Raw genomic sequence first — 21,850 nt, forward strand, 5'->3', positions numbered from 1 at the left:
GCATGAGCGTGTTATATAGAAGTGAATGGAGACGAATTGTTTTTGGGACTTGACGAGCTGTTTGAGTGTGAGCAGGGTAATATTTAGTGAAGGAATTCAGGGAAACTGGTTATTTTTATATAGCCAGACTTGAGTTCTGGAAATGGGAAGTACAATGCCTGCACTTTAAAGGAGGGGTTTGGGATATTGGCAGTTTGGAGGGGTGTTTAATAGGAAGGTATATATGTAATTGGGGCCCTAATATTGTAATTATTTCAGGTCACTTTTTGTATTGTATCTTTATATATGCTTCTAAACTGTTGTATCTGGGCGCCTTTGCAAAAACAGTAATTATGTATGAGTGAGGTGAAAGTGTTGAATGATGATGAAAGTACGTATTTTTGTTTTGGGGATTTTCTTTCTTTTTGGGTCACCCTGCCTAGGTGGAAGATGGCCGACTTGTTGAAAAAGAAAAATAGAAAAGTTATTATTGTTGTGGATCAGGGAAAAAGAATTAGTGGGAGATAGTGTTGTGGAGTCAGTGATTTGTGAGAAGGCAAAGCAGGTGTATGCGGATCTTGTAAATAAAATGCCTGGAACAAGTGCTGCTGTTAGTGAATTTAGGGCCAGCAAAGGTGGTTTGAGAGATTTAAGAAGCATAGTGGCATGCACAGTGTGGTAAAGCATGGAGAGGCTGCAAGTTCTGATAAATGTGTGGCTGAAAAATTTGTGCAAGATTTCAAGGGTTACATAGAGGCTAAAGGATTCCTCCCCCAACAGGTGTTCAGTTGTGATGAAACAGGGTTGTTTTGGAAGAAAATCCCAAGGAGGACTTACATTATGCAGGAGGAAAAGGCCCTGCCTGGACACACGCCTATGAAAGACAGGCTTACTCTTTTGTTCTGTGCTAACACTACATGTACTGGGGATTTCAAAGTGAAGCCTTTACTGGTGTATCACTCTGAAAATCCCAGAGTGTTCAAGAAACACAATGTTTTCAAGAGTAAATTGTGTGTGATGTGGAGGGCTAACGATAATGCATGGGTCACAAAGCAAATTTTCAAAGAGTAGGTGTATGATATGTTTGGCCTGAGTGTGAAAAAATACCTTCTGGAACATAAATTGCCATTCAACTGCCTCCTGGTACTGGACAATGCTCCTGCTCATCTTCCAAACTTGATAGACCTATTGTCTCTGGAATTTTGTTTTATCACAGTGAAGTTCTTGCCTCCTAACACCACTCCTTTCATCCAGCCCATGGACCAGTAGGTCATTTCTAACTTCAAAAAACTGTACACCAAAGCAGTGTTTCAAAGGTGCTTTGAAGTGACCTCAGACACAGATTTGACCCTAAGAGTGTTCTGGAGGCATCACTTAATATCCTCCATTGCATAGGCCTTATAGGTAAGGCTTGGGAGGAAGTAACTTCCAGGACTTTGAACTCTGCTTGGAGAAAATTGTGGCCAAAATGTGTCCAAGAGAGAGATTCTGAAGGGTTTGGGGCTGACTCTGAGGACCCTATGCCTATTGTGGAATCCATTATATCTCTGGGCAAGTCCATGGGGTTGGAGGTTAGTTGTGAGGATGTGGAAGAGTTGGTGGAGGACCACAGGGAAGAGCTAACGACTGAAGAGCTGCAAAAGCTTCATCTGGAACAGCAACAGACCACAGCTCAGGAACTTACTTCAGAGGAGGAGGAAGAAGAGGGAGTGAAGGAGGTGTCTTCTTCAGAGATTAAGGAGATTTTTGCAATGTGGACTGGGGTGCAAGCTTTTGCTGAGAAATTTCACCCTGACTAAACTCAAACAAGCTACATCTGCACAGGTTCAGTGACAGAACCTTGTCCCACTTCAGGGAAATCTTAGAGAGACGCCAGTAACAGAGCTCTTTGGGCAGATACAGTGGACCCCCGCCTTACGAACGCATCACACTACGTTAAATCTGCCATACGAAGCATTTGAACGCAAAAATTTTGCTTTGCCTCATGATAAAAAACTCGCCTTACGTGAATCGTCCGGGATGCGTCCCACGTGTGGCCTCAGCACCAGTGTTTACAAGCCAGCCAGTGCGGTCGCATCTACGCATACATTCGATACATTTCACATTATCCCAGTGTTTATAGCGCTTGTAACTTCAAAATAAGTCACCATGGACCCCAAGAAAGCTTCTAGTGTCATCCCTGTGGTAAAAAGGGTGAGAATTAGTAGGGAATTGAAAAAAGAGATTAAGGAAATGTGTGCAAAGTGGGTTGAACTGCAAACCTTTACGGATGAAAATCACCCAGACACAGCTACTGCAAGCCGTGTTGGCAACCTGTACAATGACAATGTTATGGCCCATTTTAGAAAAGTCTTAAAGGAACGGGAGGTACAGAGCTCTATGGACAGATTTGTTGTGCGACAGAGGTCCAGTGACTCTCAAGCTGATCCTAGTGGCATTAAAAGAAGAAGGGAAGTAACCCTGGAAAAGGACTTGCTACTTCAAGTCCTAATGGAAGGGGATTCCCCTTCTGAACAATAACTTCCACACTCTCCCCTCCTCCCATCACATCAATCATCACCAGATCTTCAATAAAGGTAAGTGTCATGTATTCTATTCTTAGTAGAGTAGTAATTGTGCATGTCTTCTTCAGTTTGTGTGTATTAAAATTAATATTTCATGTGGTAAAAAAATTTTTTTTTCATACTTTGGGGTGTCAGGAACGGATTAATTTGATTTCCATTATTTCTTGTGGGAAAAGTTTATTCGGCTAATGATAATTTCGGCTTACGATGAGCTCTCAGGAACGGATTAATATCGTATCCACTGTATTTTGTGCGACAAGGGCCCAGTGACTCTCAAGCTAGTCCTAGTGGCATTAAAAGACAAAGGCAAGTAACCCCAGATAGGGCTTTGATACCTGAAGTCCTTATGGAGAGGAATTCCCCTTCCAAACAAACTCTCCTCCCTCTCTCCTTCTCCCTATCTTCCATAAGCCAACAACAGTCTTCAGTAAAGGTATGTAATACTGATTTAATTGTTCATGTATTTATTTTATTTAGTTCTCATTGTTTGTTTATGTAAAACTATAATTAATCTCTATAATTTTTTTTTTTTTTGTGAATATTTTTGGGTGTCTGGATCGGATTAATTGTATTTACATTAATTCTTATGGGAATAATTATTTCTGTTATCGGCCATTTCGGCTTTAGGCCGGCCTTCTGGAACAGATTACAGCCGATAACCGAGGGTCCACTGTAGTACAATATACGTGATGCTGTTTGAGTTACACTGTACCTGTGCATATCAGATGAGAGAGTTGATGTTTGTAAAACATATATTGGTTCCTAAATCCCAATGCCATAAAAGTAGAACATTGGAAATTGGAACATTTTAGATTGGGGCCTACTGTATGTACATAGTTATGATAGTGAGGTACAATTTTTGTCATACTCTATCTACTTTTCCTTTTTATGCTCCCTTTCAACCCTCCCTTTCTTTCCCCCCTCTCCATCTCTCTCACCCCTCTTTGTTTTCCCTTTCCCCCGCAATGGAATAAAACCTTCGAAGATATCATGTGTTATATATTTAGAGGAAAGCACTAAACCCATAGGGGTCATATAGTACCTGGGGAATGGGAGGCATTTGGATTCTATCCAACTGAAAGAGGGCAAGTCCAACTCTGTGGATCAAGAGCCACTCACCAGCATCAAGGATCCTCTCTTGATGGGTAAAGCTTTCATAGCTACTGAACCATAAGTGGAAAGCTTGACAGTATCATCATTGCCCTACTAAATCTCTCAGCTTGAACTGACAAATGTTATCCCTTTCTAGAAACCCACCCTGTGATTGAATATGACAGGGAAACATTAAGATTATATTAAAAAAAAAAAAAATACATGGGTCATACAGCACTGCACAGGGAAACATAACTAGCTTTTATTCCCACTATGTAATGATTATATAGAGTAGTGCAGCAGCTCTCTGCTGATGAATCCAGTTTTGTTTAGTAAAAAAAATTGCGTTTAAATTTATTAATATTTTGGTGGGATCTGTGAATGTTCTTTTTTATTAAAAATAATATTTTTCTAGGCAGTTGAAATTGAAAAGAAAAAAGGAGCAGGAACAGCATATTGAAGCTAAGAAGAAGAAACAGGATGAACACAAGAAGAAGTGTCTCGAGGGTATGGGATTCATCAAGAATGAGAAAGATAACCAAGAAAAAATAGAAGAGCAAAACACTGATGGTTGGGAAGATGTTGAAGATGACGATGCTCAGTATTACAGAGATGAAGTTGGTGAGGAGCCTGATGCAGGTAAGGGTAATTTGCTATTTTAGTAACCAGGTTGTGATAGTTGTATAGGTCTGCAGGCCACTGGTAGCAACAGGCTGGTTGATCAGGCAAGAGGGAAGTCTGGCTTCAAGCTCAAGGCAACGTAGAATAACCTTCAAAGCCAGTCATAGGTATTTTACAATATTTTGACTTTTTGAGTGAGAGGAAAGAACAGCTCTGAGGGAGTCTGATAAATATGAGACTGCTAAATACAGTATAGTCCTTAATTACTCTTACTCTCATTCTCACTATGTTATATTCTACATACAACTTTGGATCACAGATTTATCTTATTGTAATGGTGTATATGTGACAGTCAAATAAATGAGATCAAAAATACATCTATTGCAACATAAAATACATTGTGTATATTTTTTTTTAGCTCTCTGGCCATCTTTCATCGAGGTATAGTGACCTGACAAGAAAGAAAACACTCATTTTCACTCATTCAGTCACTGTCTTGCTAGAAAGGCCATGACATCACAGTTCAGATGGCCCTCCAAACTGCAACATCCCAAGTCTGGCACATTGGTTTTCCTTGAATCTCTTCAAGAATGTTACCTTACTCACACTCCAACAGCCCATCAAATCATAAAAACCACATGCCTCCACAACTGTCTAGCACACTCACACAAGCCTGTTGGATGTTCAAGTCCTTAACACTCAAAACCTCCTTTACACCCTCCCCCCTTTCCAACCTTTCCTACTGAACCTTCCCCCCTACTGAACCTTCCCCCCCCCCCACCCCAGATTTATATGCCCCTCCCAGTCATCCTATTTTTATTCATCCTCTCTAAGTGTTCAAACTACCTCAGCAGCCCCTCCTTAGTCCTTTGAATAATGTTTATGGTAACTCCACACCTCATAATCTCCAAACTCCAAATTCTCTGCATAATATTCACACTACACATTTCTATCAAACATAACATCTCTACTGACTCCAGCCTCCTTGCTGCAACATTTAAAACCCATGCTTCACACCCATACAGCAGTGTTGGTACCACTATACTTTGTATACAGCACAATAGTATATTACATTTACAAAAGCTAGCCCAGAGCTTGTCTAAAACTTCACCATTTATATTGATTATTCTTAGGCTTCTAAGTTTTCATAAATATCAACAAACCATTTGAAGACCACCAATGAAAGGCAGTTGCTATTTTTTTTTCTTTCGAGACATTTTTCTGCTTTCCATCAAAGTAGGGTGACAAAAAATAATTACTGTATTGCTTTAATTACGATGATAATTTTTACATTAGTAAATAGGACTAGCGTATACATAATTAGAAAAGACTGAAGAATATGATTTGTGTTGATTGAAGAAAATTAACAAATCTTTTTTATTGCATGTAAACAAATTCAGTTTCATAAGCTTAACTATTAAACTGGACACATGTACAATAAATGGGGAGGTAATTGTTTGTGTCTGTGTACATACAAGGTACAAACAGAAAGCATCCCATTTAGGATAAAAATTACTTACTGTACTTACCACATTTCTCCTAGTTTGTAAAAGTAGCAAATCAGTATAAGCATGTTAAGTAGATAGGTATGTATACTGTTGCACTCTCACCTGAATGACTTGCACATGTTTAGCATTTTTGTTGGAATATGAGCAGGGTTATGTTTTGTGGAGGGATTCAGGGAAACTGGTTAGCTGGACTTGAGTCCTGGAGGTGGGAAGTACAGTGCCTGCACTTTAACCCTTTGACTGTTTCAGGCCCCTCTCTGAAACTGTCATTCTGTTGCCAAATATTCGAAAAAAAAAATATTTTTTCTTATGAAAATGTTAGGAATATTTTTGTGAGTGTTTTAAGCCTAAAAAAAAATTTTTGCCATCAGTACTTACCGAGATATAGAGCCGCAAAGTTTGCAGAAAGTGACGTGCGTACGGCAACAGCGGCAACTGCCGCCCACCCGGTATTCTTTTATTTACTCTAATTCAAAGGTTTCTTGCATTTTTCAATATTTTTCTGTTCCAGGTAACTTATGTGGCCTGTGAGACCAATGTAAGGTGCATTCTTCAAATATACACTCATTGTTTACAACACAATAACAGAACAAACTTTATCACTATTAGTTTGTGTATACACTTTGTTTACACAAACAAACAATACAAAACAATGTTTATTACTTTTGTTCCATAATATATATACATATGTACAGTCACTAAACACGTTCCTAGAACTGCTGCAGCTTGTGGAACTCTTTGAAACATGGGTATATGCAGAGGGGTACTTCACATTCCTCACACATAAAACGAGTGTCTCTGCGTGTTCGTGGGCGTTTTGTAGTATGCATACATACATAACACCTCTTCTGAGCATTTTTCTTGGCAGTAGTAGGAGGCAGTTGTATGGGGTAGTGATCACCAGGCCTGAAACGAGATGACGTGTGTGGGCGCTGGTCTATTGCAGGAGTTGCTCCTTGGTACTTTGCAATTATTTGTCTGATTACTGACAGGCAAAATTCACCATATTTTGGTGTTTTGTTGGTCTTCAACTTGTATATGTTATAAGCATTTAGCATAGAGATATCAACAAGATGGAAAAAAAGTTTTATATACCACTTATAACTCTTGCGTACACAGTCTGCAAACCCAATCTGCATGTCACATTTGTCCACTAAGCGCATATTGAGGTTGTAGTCCATGACAGCTGCAGGCTTTAGAATGGGTCATTGGTCTCTCTGTTGTCCCTGCCACTGGGTACCATTTCGTTTCTGTGAACTGATGTCAACAATGTGACATCACGTTTGTCATGCCACCGAAATGCCATGATGTCATTGGCAGCAAAGGCTTGCATCTCACCTCTGCGAGTGCCAGCGTTGAACCTTGGCATATGTTTATGATTACGACGCACTGTGCCACACACGTCTGTCAAGTTCACTCGCAAGAAATCACTGAGTAAGGGGCTTGTGTACCAGTTATCAGTAAATAACATATGCCCCTTACCAAGATATGGTTCCATCATTGTTCGAACCACATCACCAGAGATACCCAATAACTTCATGGTATCTCTCAAAGTATTACTGCCAGTGTACACAATGATATCCAAAACTAGACCACTTCTGCAATCACACAGTACAAATAGCTTTATACCAAAGCGTTTCCTCTTGCTTGGTATATATTGCTTGAATGAGAGTCTTCCTTTGAATAAAATCAAGGACTCATCAATAACAAGCTTCCTGAAGGGATAAAAATACATGCAGCACTTTTGTTTCAGGTACATAAACACATTTCTGATCTTATGTAACCTGTCGCTTCTGTCAGGCCTGGTTTTGTCTGAAAAATGTAACATACGTAACAGTATCAGGAAACGATTGACACCTATAATGTCACTAAAACCTGGAGTTGAAATCAGGCGTTCTGTTGCCCAGTATGTGGTGACAGTGTGCTTATACGCATGTGGCATAAGCATTATTGTGGCAAAAAACAGGTACATCTCTGCCACAGTTGTCTCCTTCCACTTGTGTAGCCGTGATTTTGGTGAGAGAATTGTATTTGCCATGGTGTAATCACAGTATGTGTTTGTTTCCCTGACAATGATGTCCATCAGGGGTTCATCGAAGAATAACTCAAAGCAGTCCAGTTCACTGGCATTGTTCCTAAGTGGACAAGATGGCTTTATTCCACTTTGTGTTTCATCAAAGTCATGGGGACTGGGAACAAACTCGTCACCGTCCTGCCAATCCCAGATGCGGTCTGCTGGTGGGGTCTGGATATTGTACCGTGGCTGTGGTTGTGCAGGTTGTGGTTGTGCAGGTTGTGGTGGTGCAGGTTGTGGGAGTGTGGGGTAGGGTGAGGCTGGTTGTTGTGCAGAGTCAGCAGCGTGGGTAGTAGCGTGGCCCGCTGATGGTGCCATATGGGCCGTGCCACCCTCACTATCACCACCACTGCCTGCTCCATCACTCACATCATTCATACCCATCGTTACAATATCGTCATCTTCACTATCAGGTCGTGGTGTAGGGCCACGGGATGTGCTCCCAGAGTTTCTCCTTCCCCTTGGAACAACATATGAAACACTACCAGACCGCATGCTACGTCGTACATACTGCCGCTTCACTGGGGAATATTCACTCTCACTGCCACTAGAACTGCTTTCAATGACCTTGAAATCACTATCACTGCTAACATCTTGGTGTTGTACACGACCAAATAGTTTCCTCTTTCGTCCTGGTACAGGCGAACGTGAACGTGAACAAGCCGGCCCAGCACCAGAGGTGGAAGGTTGTGGGTCATCTGGGTTTTCATCACTAATTACGTTATCCTGGGCACTTTTTCCGGTAACACTCACTTCAAAACCCTGGAATTCACTGTCACTGACATTTTCATCGCTGTTAGAGCTATCACTTGGAAACAAAAGACCTCCAATCCGCCGAGGAGTGAGGAACTTCTTACTGAGAGGCATGGTGAAAATGGACTAACAACATGGCGTTCCCACAATGCACCGCTGGGTCCCAGATTTTTTTCACAGGGTGCACACTGACCATTGAGACCCATTCTCTCTCATGTAGGCTTACCAGGCCTTTCCCGCTTGATTTGAAGCCACTAGAATTTGTGCGTATAAATACGTCAGAAACATTGGCTCGTAAGACGTATTTATACGTTGGAAACAGTCAAAGGGTTAAAAGAGGGGGTTTGAGATATTGGCTGTTTGGAGTGACGTCTAAACTGTCGTATCTCAGCAACACTGCAAAGACAGTGATTATGTGTGAATGATGGTGAAAGTGTTTCTTTTTTGGGTCACCCTGCCTCAGTGGGAGACGGCTGACTTGTTAAAAAAAATAAATGCACTGTTGAGTATAAAATTTGTGTATCCACCCTTTCTTTTTGTATTACAGATCTCTTCAATAAACCAGGAGGGACAAAAAAGAGGAGACTGGGAGGTGATGGATCATTCAGAAAGAAGTTCAAGAGTAGTGATAAAAATGAGAAAAAAGATGAAAATTTGACATTTTCCAAGGATAAAGAAGGAAAGAATAAATTTGAAAGAAAAGATGTCAAGAAAAGTGCAGTAAAAACCAAATTAAAGAAAGAAAAATTGAAGGGGAAGAAAAAGCTACATGGGAGAAAACTTGGCAAGAAATCAAAGAAGAATCATTGAAATTTTATTCCATTACTTGTGGGATTTATGCATTTGAAATTTATTATGAAGGCTTAAATTTCTATTACATTTGTGATTGCTGTATGGTCATTATTTTTAATCTTCCAGGAATATTGTCATAATACCATAATATTTCTATTTAAAACAGTGAGAGACTTAATGGTGTCTGTTAATTTTAAAAATTTAAATATTTGTAAATGCATATTTTATGCAAATTATAAGACTGATTTCCATTATATAGTTAAAAAAAATATTTTTATATAATTAGTTTCCAATGCCCCATCTCATCAAAGAGAAGTTAATGTACAGTATCAGTATCTATGAAATACATTATTGTTACTGGATATTGTATTCCAGGAAAAGAGGAAAGTGGTAAACATGTAGGAATCATATGGTGCTTGGAGGAATGGGAGGCAGTCAGGTTTGATCCAAGGAAAGTGAGGATAGGTCCAGTTCCATAGATCAAGAGCCTTACATCATCATCAAGGCACCTTAGATATAAATATTGCATAAAATTAGCATAAGATTAATTCACAAATAACTTGCATAGAAAGAGATTTGGTAATAAGTAATACAGTGGAACCTCTATTTACGAATTTAATCCGTTCCATGACCTTGCTTGTATCTAGATTTGCTCATTTGCAGAGTCAGATTTCCTCATTTAAATTAATTGAAATGGAATTAATTCATTCCAGTGGAATTCCAGGCACGAGAAAATACTTCAATAATTTCTCTAACATCAACTCTACGGCTTATTTATCTATCACAATTCATGTAATATGATATAATAAACAATATTAATAACATAGAAACATGATATATATACACTAGAATGAATAAAATACATGTCATTATTAATAACATATAAACATGATATATATACACTAGAATTAATAAAATACATGTCATTAATTATGTGGCTAGTGGTGGTGACAGCAACCATTGTTGTTGGGGTTTATAGGGCCATCACAGCAGCCATTCCTGCTCCTGACTACATATGTAGAAAACCTAGGATAACCCAAAAACGTCAGACAGAATGACTTGTAAGTGCCACACTCTTAATGCTACACTTAAGTGCTGCACTTTTAATGCTACACTTAATTACTACACTCTTAATGCTGCACTTTGCCACTGCTACCTCATGATGTCTGCCACTGCTGCTTCATGTCTGCAACTGCTGCTGCATGTTGTCTGCTCCCACTTTTGCTAGGATGTTGAAGAGCTTTCCATTATGTGAAGGTTGAGGGGCAGTGCCAATCGGACAGGTATTTGTTTACTCTTGAACATCGCCAAAGAATTGAACATTTCTGCTATTTTGAGCTCAGTTTCAAGGTACTTTTTGTCGTGAAACCAATCAAAATCATGTCTATTTCTGTAGTACATCTTCCATTCTATCAATTGAGACCAAAAAACGAGAATACAACTATAAAAACCATGTGAAAATATACTGTTAAAGGAAGGCTAATGGCTGAGAAGTGAACTCCATTATTTGTGGTCCGATTTCTTTCAATTTTGGTGTACGCTAAGAAGCAACTTTCCATCATACATTGCCCAAGTTTCAATAAGATAGTCCAACAAACAACTGAGATCCAGATCCCTAGATTACGAGCAAGAGCCCCTCACCAGCATCAAGGAACCTCCTTTGAGGCCCGCTTGCATCTGGAAATTTCGCTCACGTCTGGAAACAAAAAAGCGACCAAGAGACTGCTCATGTCTGAAAAAACTCACACGTGGATGCACTTGTAAGTAGAGGCTCCACTGTACTTTTTTTTTTTTTTAACGTGTCAGCCGTCTCCTAATGATTACTGTCTTTGCAGAGGTGCCCACATAGGACAATTCAGATGTCACTCTAAACAGTAAAAGAGGTTTTGTGTGCAAGGGGCTTGGACATACAGTAGGCATGTTAGGAGAGAATGGAGACAAATGGATTTTGGGACTTTTAATACATATTTTAAGACAAAAAACAAAAAAGGATAAGTATATGAGGTATGATATAGGGTAAAAGGACAGTGTTTGTTGGTCTATATTGGATAAAAGGTTGATAGGTAGACTTCAGGATGTGCATATTTACAGAGGGCAACAGATAAATCATTCTTTAGTTGTAGCTACAGTGAGAGTCAAAGGTAGATGGGGCACAAGGAGAATGGTATCAGAAAATAAGAATGAGGTGAAGGTTTATAAATTAAAGGTGTTGGTAGAAAGATGGGCTAGTGAGAGTATAGGCAATGAGGTTGAAGAGGTATAGGGTTGATTTAAGAATGCAGTGTTAGTGTGTTAAGCAGAAGTTTGTGGAATAAGAGGGTGGGTGTGGGAGGGAAGAGGAGCAATTGGTGGAATGATGAGGTAAAGAGAGGTAGTAAGAGGGAAAAAGTTAGCATATGAGAGGTTGTTGCAAAGTAGAAGTGATATCAGGAGGGAGTATATGGAGAGAAAAGGAGAGGTTAAGAAAGTGGTGAAGAACTGTAAAAGGAGTGCAAATGAGAGAATGGGTGAAATGCTGTCAACAGATTTTGCTGAGACTAAGAAAAAGTTTTTAAGTGAAATTAATACATTGAGAAAGCATAGGGCACAAATGGACTTTATTTTATTATTTTATTATCACACTGGCCGATTCCCACCAAGGCAGGGTGGCCCGAAAAAGAAAAACTTTCACCATCATTCACTCCATCACTGTCTTGCCAGAAGGGTGCTTTACACTACAGTTTTTAAACTGCAACATTAACACCCCTCCTTCAGAGTGCAGGCACTGTACTTCCCATCTCCAGGACTCAAGTCCGGCCTGCCGGTTTCCCTGAATCCCTTCATAAATGTTACTTTGCTCACACTCCAACAGCACGTCAAGTATTAAAAACCATTTGTCTCCATTCACTCCTATCAAACACGCTCACGCATGCCTGCTGGAAGTCCAAGCCCCTCGCACACAAAACCTCCTTTACCCCCTCCCTCCAACCCTTCCTAGGCCGACCCCTACCCCGCCTTCCTTCCACTACAGACTGATACACTCTTGAAGTCATTCTGTTTCGCTCCATTCTCTCTACATGTCCGAACCACCTCAACAACCCTTCCTCAGCCCTCTGGACAACAGTTTTGGTAATCCCGCACCTCCTCCTAACTTCCAAACTACGAATTCTCTGCATTATATTCACACCACACATTGCCCTCAGACATGACATCTCCACTGCCTCCAGCCTTCTCCTCGCTGCAACATTCATCACCCACGCTTCACACCCATATAAGAGCGTTGGTAAAACTATACTCTCATACATTCCCCTCTTTGCCTCCAAGGACAAAGTTCTTTGTCTCCACAGACTCCTAAGTGCACCACTCACTCTTTTTCCCTCATCAATTCTATGATTCACCTCATCTTTCATAGACCCATCCGCTGACACGTCCACTCCCAAATATCTGAATACGTTTAAAATAGAAGAGGAAAGTTATTAGATGGAGAGTTGGAGATGTCAGAGATGGAGAGAATATTTTGAGGAACTGCTAAATGTTGATGAAGATATGGAAGCTGTGATTTTACTCTTTGACCAGGGAGGTATAACATCTTTTGGGAGTGAGGAAGAGCCAGATGTGAGTGTGGGGGAGGTGTGTGAGGCTGTGGGTAGAATGAAAGGGGGTAAAACAGCCGGGATTGATAGGATCAAGACAGAAATGTTAAAAGCAGGTGGGGATATAGTTTTGGAATGGTTGGAGCAAAATGAATATTATTATTATAATCAAAACTAAGTGCTAAGCCCATGAGGGTCATACAGCACTGCATGAGCAAGGAAAAGGTACCTAGGGTTTGGAAGAGTATGCAAAGGGGACAAAAGAGTGTGTAAGAATTATAGGAGAATAAGCCTGTTAAATATACCTGGTAAGGTGTATTATAGTTATTGAAAGAATTAAGAGCAAGACAGAAAGCAGGATCGTATATGAACGGCTTTAGGAATGGAAGGGGATGTGTAGATCAAGCGTTTAGTAAGTAAGTAAGTAAGTAAAACAGTGAAGCATATAAGTGAACAGCATTTAGATAAGGGTAAAGGGGTTTTCGTTGTATTTATGGATTTGGAAAAAGCATTATGATTGGGTGGGTGGGGAGGCAATGTCACAGATGTTGCAAGTGTATGGAATAGGTGGTAGGTTACTGAAAGCAGTTAGTTTTTACTAGGATAGTGAAGCTCAGGTTAGAGTATGTAGGAGAGAGGGAGATTATTTAACAGTAAAAGTAGGCCTTAGAGAAGGATGGATGATGTCACTTTGGTTCAGTGTGTATAGTTAGAGATGGGGGTGTGAGAGAAGTGAATGCTCAGGTGAGGGAGGTGGTGTGGGATTAGAATATAAAGAATCTAACACAAAGTAGGAGTTGTTACAGTTGCTTTTTGCTGATGACACTGTGTTTTTGGGAGATTTTGAAGAAAAGTTGCAGAAGTTGGTGAATGAATTTTTGAGGGTATGTAAAAGGAAATTAAAAGTGAACATAGTGTGCATAATTGGGACAGTGATGAAATAAGACATTTATTTGAAAAATACACAGCAATGATGACATTTAATAAAGAGATACGATTACCCTTTGCTTTTATAAGCATTGCTACATGCTTTGGCGTAGAATCGACTCAAGTTGAATGCGTTTTGACAAGTTCTTTATTGTAGTACCAGATCCTAATAGCAGCCATTAGCTCTCCACAGTTGAACAGTCCTGTTTCGTGATCCCATGTTTGATTATTGCCCATAGATTCTTGGGTTAAGGTCAAGAGAATTTCCAGGCCAGTTTAGAACGCTTGGCCCACTCTCTTCGAAGAATGTTAGCATTTTTCCAGAAGTGTGGCATGGCGCAAGATCCAGCTGGGAAATACCTCCATCAGGAAAGTCTCTGTCCACAATAGAAAGCAAATGAGTTGCCAGGATTGCCTTGTGTTTGTCACTGTTCATCATTCCCTCAACAATAACACCCCTCAAGGAAGGTTCCTTGATGTTGGTGAGGGGCTCTTGATTTAGGGAATTGGATCTGTGCTCCAGTTTCCCAAATTAAGCCTGAATGCCTTCCACATCCCCCCCCCCCAGGCACTGTATAATCCTCTGGGTTTAGCGCTTCCCCCTTGATTATAATAAAAATAATCAACAATAACAAGCCATCCAGGGCCTTTATCAGTAAAACTACTCCAAAACATCTTAGATGGGTGTTTTGGCACTTGTTGAATGTGTCCATTCTGAAAAGGTTTGCCTTTGCTCCATTTTGCTACCACTAATCTGTACCTATGTACTTCAAAATACACCTCATCTGAAAATATAACTTTTCATACCATCCCTTATGATTGAGTGCACACTGCAGCCATTTTTTCTTCATGGCAATAGTAAATAATTGTTTCTTTATTGGCTTTCTGTCAGTTCAGCCAACTTCAAGAAGCTTTTGTTGAATAGTTGAAAAATCAACATTTATAACAGGTGAACCTAAATCTCTAGATTACTGGTTTTCTTGGGATCCTTCACACACTTATAACCTTGTCATCATGAAGCGCTGTCTTGCATTTTCTTCCCCATCTTCCTCGACGCATGCGCTGCATAGCCCTTGTGGCTTAGCGCTTCTTTTTGATTATAATAATTCCTCGACACAGCATTCCACAATCGTTAATACTGTCAGCTCTTGAGAATCTGACCAACAGTTGAATTTGCTACGCTCAAATTTTCAACGATCTGTCTGATACTTAAATCAGCATGTTTTCCAATAGCTACAATATGTAATATGGAGACCAGAATTTATTATGCAGCTCAATTCTGGTCTCCATATTACAGAAGGGACATAAATTCGTTAGAAAACATTCAGCGTAGGATGACTAAATTAATACATAGCATTAGAAATCTTCCTTATGAAGAAAGATTGAAGACTCTTAAATTACATTCACTTGTTAGACGAAGAATGAGGGGAGACCTGATCAAAGTGTATAAGTGGAAGATAGGTATTAATAAAGGGGATATTAATAAGGTCTTGAGGATATCTCCAAGAGAGAACCCACAGTAATGGATTTAAATTAGATAAGTTTAGATTTAGAAAGGACATAGGAAAGTATTGGTTTGGAAATAGGGTAGTTGATGAGTGGAACAGTCTACCTAGTTGGGTGATTGAGGCTAGGACTTTGGGTAGTTTCAAATTTAGGTTGGATAAGTACACGAGTGGGAGTTTATCTGGAGTTTATCTGGAGAGAGTTCCGGGGGTCAACGCCCCCGCGGCCCGGTCTGTGACCAGGCCTCCTTAGGTCAGTGTCCCAGGATGCGACCCACACCAGTCGACTAACACCCAGGTACCCATTTTACTGATGGGGAACATAGACAACAGGTGGAAAGAAACACGTCCAATGTTTCTACTCTGGCTGGGAATCGAACCCAGGCCCTCACCGTGTGAAGCGAGAGCGTTAACCACCAGGCCACCAGAGCCCTTCAATTCATGATTACCGCTGAAATTCTTGATGGATGTTACACCTAGGAAGTGTGCACGCATTGAACATAAGAACATAAGAAAGGAGGAACACTGCAGCAGGCCTGTTGGCCCATACTAGGCAGGTCCTTTACAATTCATCCCACTAACAAAACATTTGAGGGGTTGGATTTGAGCGGGACTTGCACATCAGAGCTTATTTCTTGGGTAGCATAGAAAATTGGGTTGGTCAAATGTTTTGTTAGTGGGATGAATTGTAAAGGACCTGCCTAGTATGGGCCAACAGGCCTGCTGCAGTGTTCCTCCTTTCTTATGTTCTTATGTTCAATGCGTGCACACTTCCTAGGTGTAACATCCATCAAGAATTTCAGCGGTAATCATGAATTGAAGGGTAGAATTTGGTGAAACCATTCACTCAGTAAGCATACTTTGCAGGAATTGCCATACAGAACAACAGCTGTTGTAGCACTGACAAGTCACAGGATAACACCGCAGTTGGATGGTTGCCAGAAGTTGGTAGCAAATTCATGTCTTCATCTTCAGCTTTTCATAAGAGATAATTATAAAATTTACTCCTGTCCCACTTAATTTGAATGCTATAGGAAAGAACAAGGTGATGATTAAAAATGTAGGTAATGAAAGATCGGAGGGAGGAGTATAGAGGAAGTGGATGTGTTCAGATATTTGGGAGTGGACTTGTCAACAGGTGGGTTGATGAAAGACAAGGTGAACCATAGGCTTGACGAGGGGAAAAAAGGCAAGTGGTGCATTGAGGAATCTGTGGAGACAATGGAAACAAAGAGGGTAATGTATTAAAGTATAATGGTACAAATATTTATGTGGATGTGAAGCATGGGTGGTGAATGTTGCGACAAGGAGAAGGCTGGAGGAAATGGAGATGTCATGTCTAAGGGCAATGTGTGGTGTGAATACTGTGCAGAGAATCCGTAGCTTGCAGATTAGGAGCCAAAACTCAACACTTGAAATGGTAGGTACTGTGCCTTTCTCTTTTGTGTGAGATAGGAACAAAGGAAATAATACTGCACTTGTTTGAATTCGCTTTTAATTATAATTTACAAAGTGATGTCATTTAAAAATATATTTAAATGTTTTATCATTCTCAATTATAATCATAACCAAACACTAAAACAATAAGGGTCACACAATGCTGTTATCATTCTTAGACTTTATACTGTTATCTGTGTTTTTACAGATTTTTCACTACCAGTCAGAAAAACCTCTAAACTTACAAAAATTTTAAAACCTTAGCTCTTCATGCAGGTATACTGTATGTATAAGTATACTTTGTTAATCATGTCTAAACATTAATCATGCATACTGAGTATTTGTACTATTGCCAATATTCTTCTTCTTTCAACAAACCGGCTATATACCACCAAGGCAGGGTGGCCCAAAAAAGAAAAACAAGTTTCTTTTTAACTTTAGTAATGTTCCCAGCATTTTAGTCGCCTCTTACAACACGCATAGCTCATGGAGGAAGAATTCTGTTCCACTTCCCCAATATTCTTATCCTTAGATACTTTTAAACATTGTGATCATAAAACTTCGACAAAATATACATTATACACTACTACTTCAGAAATGTTGTGATAATAATCTGATGGAAGAGCTAAACCCACATAGTTCATACAGCACCTAATATTTTATTTTGTACTGTATAATGTAAAACACCAAATGTTTAGCAAAAATGACAGACAATTTTTTTCAACCTCTAAAACTGGTGGTATGTTTTGGTTGCTGAGGTCTACTGCCACAGATCCTCATGCATTTAACAGATCTTTAGCTTAATAAACTAAAGATACCAACTTTTATTACTGTACTGTAGTACTCTGAGCTTGTATAGCACATCTACTGCGACTCCAAACATGAAAAATGCAATCTTTCAGTACTATGGCACTTTCAGCTATATGTAGAACATCATAATTCCAGATTCATATTACAAGTTTTAGTTGCATTTCATTTTTTTTCTATAATAATGCACAGGTGCTCTATTTTGCCAGAATGGGCTCTCAAGTGATGTCTACTCACTGTTATTCAAAGAGCAACAATTACTAAACAGAATGAGGAGAAAATGAACCCTTTCTAGGCATTACAGGTATACTGAGCACACCATTTTGTGAAAAAAAAATGTGACCTTCATGGATGTTGTCTTTAACATGTTCTAAAATTGTGAAATGCATATTTACTACTATCATTTAGTTGCACCAAGTCTTCCTATAAGCTGCTGGGCAAGGCGTAGGTATGTTAAATCGATATGCACTGAACTGCCAACTCCAAATACTCCAGTGCTAGTGGTTGGTAGAGGTGATACTGCTGGACGTCGACCCAACCATCGCATAAAGAAAGAATTCTGAAAACCAGATATTAAGTAAATCGTGAACACATAGAACTGTTATTAATCTAGGGAAACCACTAAACCCATAGGAGTAAAAGCATATGGGAAATGGGGGGGGGGGGAATCAGATCCAATTCAAGAGGAGGACAGATCTACCTTTTCGAATCACAAATCCTTCACTGGTGTGAGGTGTGAATAAGAATATTCTTCAGTTGAATAGATTACATATTTTTTTCAATATGCACTACTGATATGATTGTTAATACCATATCAATATTTACTTAAATTATCAAAGTTATTGCTTTATTCAGATACTAACGTTAATAATAAGGGGTAAATCAATTTACGAGAAACTACATGATAGCTAATTTTAGACTAATTTAAAGAGCAAAAGGGGGTTATTATTAGCATTATGTTCTTGGGAAACTGGTAAATCTGTAGGGAGTTGTACAGTATATAGGAAATAGGAGCCTCAGGTTTGATTCAAGGAAGGGGAGGGTAAGTACAATTATATGGCTCAAGGAGCCCCTCACTGGTATTTTGTCTGCTGAAGATTCACATGTGTATGGTTGGTGATTTATGCTTCAGTGTAATGCTGATGCTTCCGTGCACTTGCTACCTAACTTTTTTAACAAAGGCAAAATAACCTAACCTAGCGACTTCAAAATAAAAAATATCTGCAGCTGAGAATATACCCTTCGAATTATATGAGGTGCTATGTAAAACTATGATTTCAAGGACTGAAAATGCACCCTATGTCATATGGCTCCCCAGACAAGTAATGTTTGTAGTGCATCTTCATCATAAAATTGTTATTATTAATATTTTTTTTAGTTAAATATGAGGCCTATAGAGCAAGGGGCTGGTAACCCCTTCTGTAAAAATTACCAAATTTAAAAACTTTCGTTTTTCTTTTTAGGTCACCCTGCCTTGGTGGGATATGGCCAGTTCATTAAAAAAACAAAATGAGGCCTATATGCTGCACGGCAAAATAGGGAAATGTAATACAGTATGTAAAATGCTGACACTTACCATTTCATCTGCTAGTCCATGACGAACTCGAACTGCATCTCGAGGAGGAGTTTCAGGACTCATTAATGCTAAGGTAGCCTGAGTAAGTAGCAGCAAGAGCGCTTGCTCTGCACAAATAGCTAACACTCGAAGACACAGGCCAACTTCAGGTACGCCACCACGGCATGGAGATACTCCACGACTTTCCTGTTGCAATTATTATTTCTATGAATTCATAATTGGGGAAAAATATTTTCAGAGCATAACACTGTGCAATAAAAGTATACAAGTTAACAATAATTTTCCGTCTTACATACGTATATATGATAAATGCTCAATCTCACCGTTTCACAGACAGGCTATCTCATGTACGTATCCTACAGTACAAAAACATGTTTAGAAAAGTGTTTTCCTTGACATACAGCAACTAAGAATAGAAAAAGTAACAGCAATAGAAAACAAATGACCAATGTGAAGTGTGTACTAGTTACCCATTGACACATCACTGTGGTGAAAATTTAGACAAGCAACTTTCCCCCATTAATGGTTCTTCTTTGGTTACACACAACAGTGCTATCTGGCTTAACGACTCAAAAGATATAATGAGTGCGCACTGTTGGCAATTTTTCTTTTTTATAAAATAAGGCAAGATGTGATTCTTTACATCTTGCCTTATTTTTGGCCAGTAAAACTCTTTCAATACTCTCTATAGAGTTTTCGTAATCTCTAAATGACCTCCTAAAGAGGAATTGTGGGCTATGTTCAAAATTTGTGATGTAAATTTCTTAGGAACCAGCAGGCTATCTGATTCTGGGCTTCCCCCTATTATATAAAATTGGTCAAAGAAAACAGGTACTGTGAATACAGTGGAACCCCAGTTTTTGTCCTTAATCCGTTCCAGAAGGTCGGTTGAAATCCGAAATGGACGAAAACCAAAGTAATATTTCCCATAAGAAATAATGTAAATCCAATTAATCCATTCCAGACACCCAAAAATATTAACAAAAAATACATTTTATAAAGAATAACTATAGTTTTACATACAAAAAACAATGAGAAATATATATTTTATTATTTTATTATCACACTGGCCGATTCCCACCAAGGCAGGGTGGCCCGAAAAAGAAAAACTTTCACCATCATTCACTCCATCACTGTCTTGCCAGAAGGGTGCTTTACACTACAGTTTTTAAACTGCAACATTAACACCCCTCCTTCAGAGTGCAGGCACTGTACTTCCCATCTCCAGGACTCAAGTCCGGCCTGCCGGTTTCCCTGAACCCCTTCATAAATGTTACTTTGCTCACACTCCAACAGCACGTCAAGTATTAAAAACCATTTGTCTCCATTCACTCCTCTCAAACACGCTCACACATGCCTGCTGGAAGTCCAAGCCCCTCGCACACAAAACCTCCTTTACCCCCTCCCTCCAACCTTTCCTTGGTCGACCCCTACCCCGCCTTCCTTCCACTACAGACTGATACACTCTTGAAGTTATTCTGTTTCGCTCCATTCTCTCCACATGTCCGAACCACCTCAACAACCCTTCCTCAGCCCTCTGGACAACAGTTTTGGTAATCCCGCACCTCCTCCTAACTTCCAAACTACAAATTCTCTGCATTATATTCACACCACACATTGCTCTCAGACATGACATCTCCACTGCCTCCAGCCTTCTCCTCGCTGCAACATTCATCACCCATGCTTCACACCCATATAAGAGCGTTGGTAAAACTATACTCTCATACATTCCCCTCTTTGCCTCCAAGGACAAAGTTCTTTGTCTCCACAGACTCCTAAGTGCACCACTCACCCTTTTCCCCTCATCAATTCTATGATTCACCTCATCTTTCATAGACCCATCCGCTGACACGTCCACTCCCAAATATCTGAATACATTCACCTACTCCATACTCTCTCCCTCCAATCTGATATCCAATCTTTCATCACCTAATCTTTTTGTTATCCTCATAACCATACTCTTTCCTGTATTCACTTTCAATTTTCTTCTTTTGCACACCCTACCAAATTCATCCACCAATCTCTGCAACTTCTCTTCAGAATCTCCCAAGAGCACAGTGTCATCAGCAAAGAGCAACTGTGACAACTCCCACTTTATGTGTGATTCTTTATCTTTTAACTCCACGCCTCTTGCCAAGACCCTCGCATTTACTTCTCTTACAACCCCATCTATAAATATATTAAACAACCACGGTGACATCACACATCCTTGTCTAAGGCCTACTTTTACTGGGAAATAATTTCCCTCTTTCCTACATACTCTAACTTGAGCCTCACTATCCTCATAAAAACTCTTCACTAATTTTAATGGATAAATGAACATTTAAATCACTTTTACCTTTACTGAAGAGACTTACTGGAGTATGGAAGACAGCAAGGACAGGAGAGGGAAGAGAGGTTATTGTTTGGAAGGGAAATCCCCCTCCGTAAGGACTTCAGGTATCAAAGCCCTATCTGGGGTTACTTCCCTTCTTTGTCTTTTACTGGCACTAGGATCAGCTTGAGAGTCACTGGACCATGCAGACATGGCTTGCAACAGCTTTGTTAGGGTGATAGCTCTCCACCAACTTTTCCACATCCTACGTACATGATATTTAACGTGGCCCAGAGCCATATTATTACCATCGACATACCATGTCGATG

The 21,850-nt window shown here is 39.7% G+C and overlaps 2 protein-coding genes across 2 annotated transcripts in view; one reads left to right on the forward strand and one right to left on the reverse strand.

The window, feature by feature from the left end:
* The window catches only part of ppan (Brix domain-containing protein peter pan), a 52,367-nt gene extending 42,882 nt beyond the window's left edge, over positions 1 to 9,485 (forward strand). The window contains exons 8-9 of the mRNA XM_053780516.2: positions 4,051 to 4,274; positions 9,139 to 9,485. Of these exons, the coding sequence (XP_053636491.1) occupies positions 4,051 to 4,274; positions 9,139 to 9,401 (487 nt within the window). The 3' untranslated portion in view covers positions 9,402 to 9,485. The remainder of the gene's footprint in view (positions 1 to 4,050; positions 4,275 to 9,138) is intronic.
* A 7,760-nt stretch (positions 9,486 to 17,245) lies between these two features.
* The window catches only part of Nup188 (nuclear pore complex protein Nup188), an 87,346-nt gene continuing 82,741 nt past the window's right edge, over positions 17,246 to 21,850 (reverse strand). Inside the window, exons 27-28 of the mRNA XM_070088868.1 lie at positions 19,208 to 19,393; positions 17,246 to 18,190 (exon numbers count right to left, since the gene is read on the reverse strand). Coding sequence (XP_069944969.1) covers positions 18,032 to 18,190; positions 19,208 to 19,393 — 345 coding nt within the window. The 3' untranslated portion in view covers positions 17,246 to 18,031. The remainder of the gene's footprint in view (positions 18,191 to 19,207; positions 19,394 to 21,850) is intronic.

The sequence above is a fragment of the Cherax quadricarinatus genome, chromosome 26 (genome assembly GCF_038502225.1).
Source record: "Cherax quadricarinatus isolate ZL_2023a chromosome 26, ASM3850222v1, whole genome shotgun sequence".
Classification (NCBI taxonomy): domain Eukaryota; kingdom Metazoa; phylum Arthropoda; class Malacostraca; order Decapoda; family Parastacidae; genus Cherax; species Cherax quadricarinatus.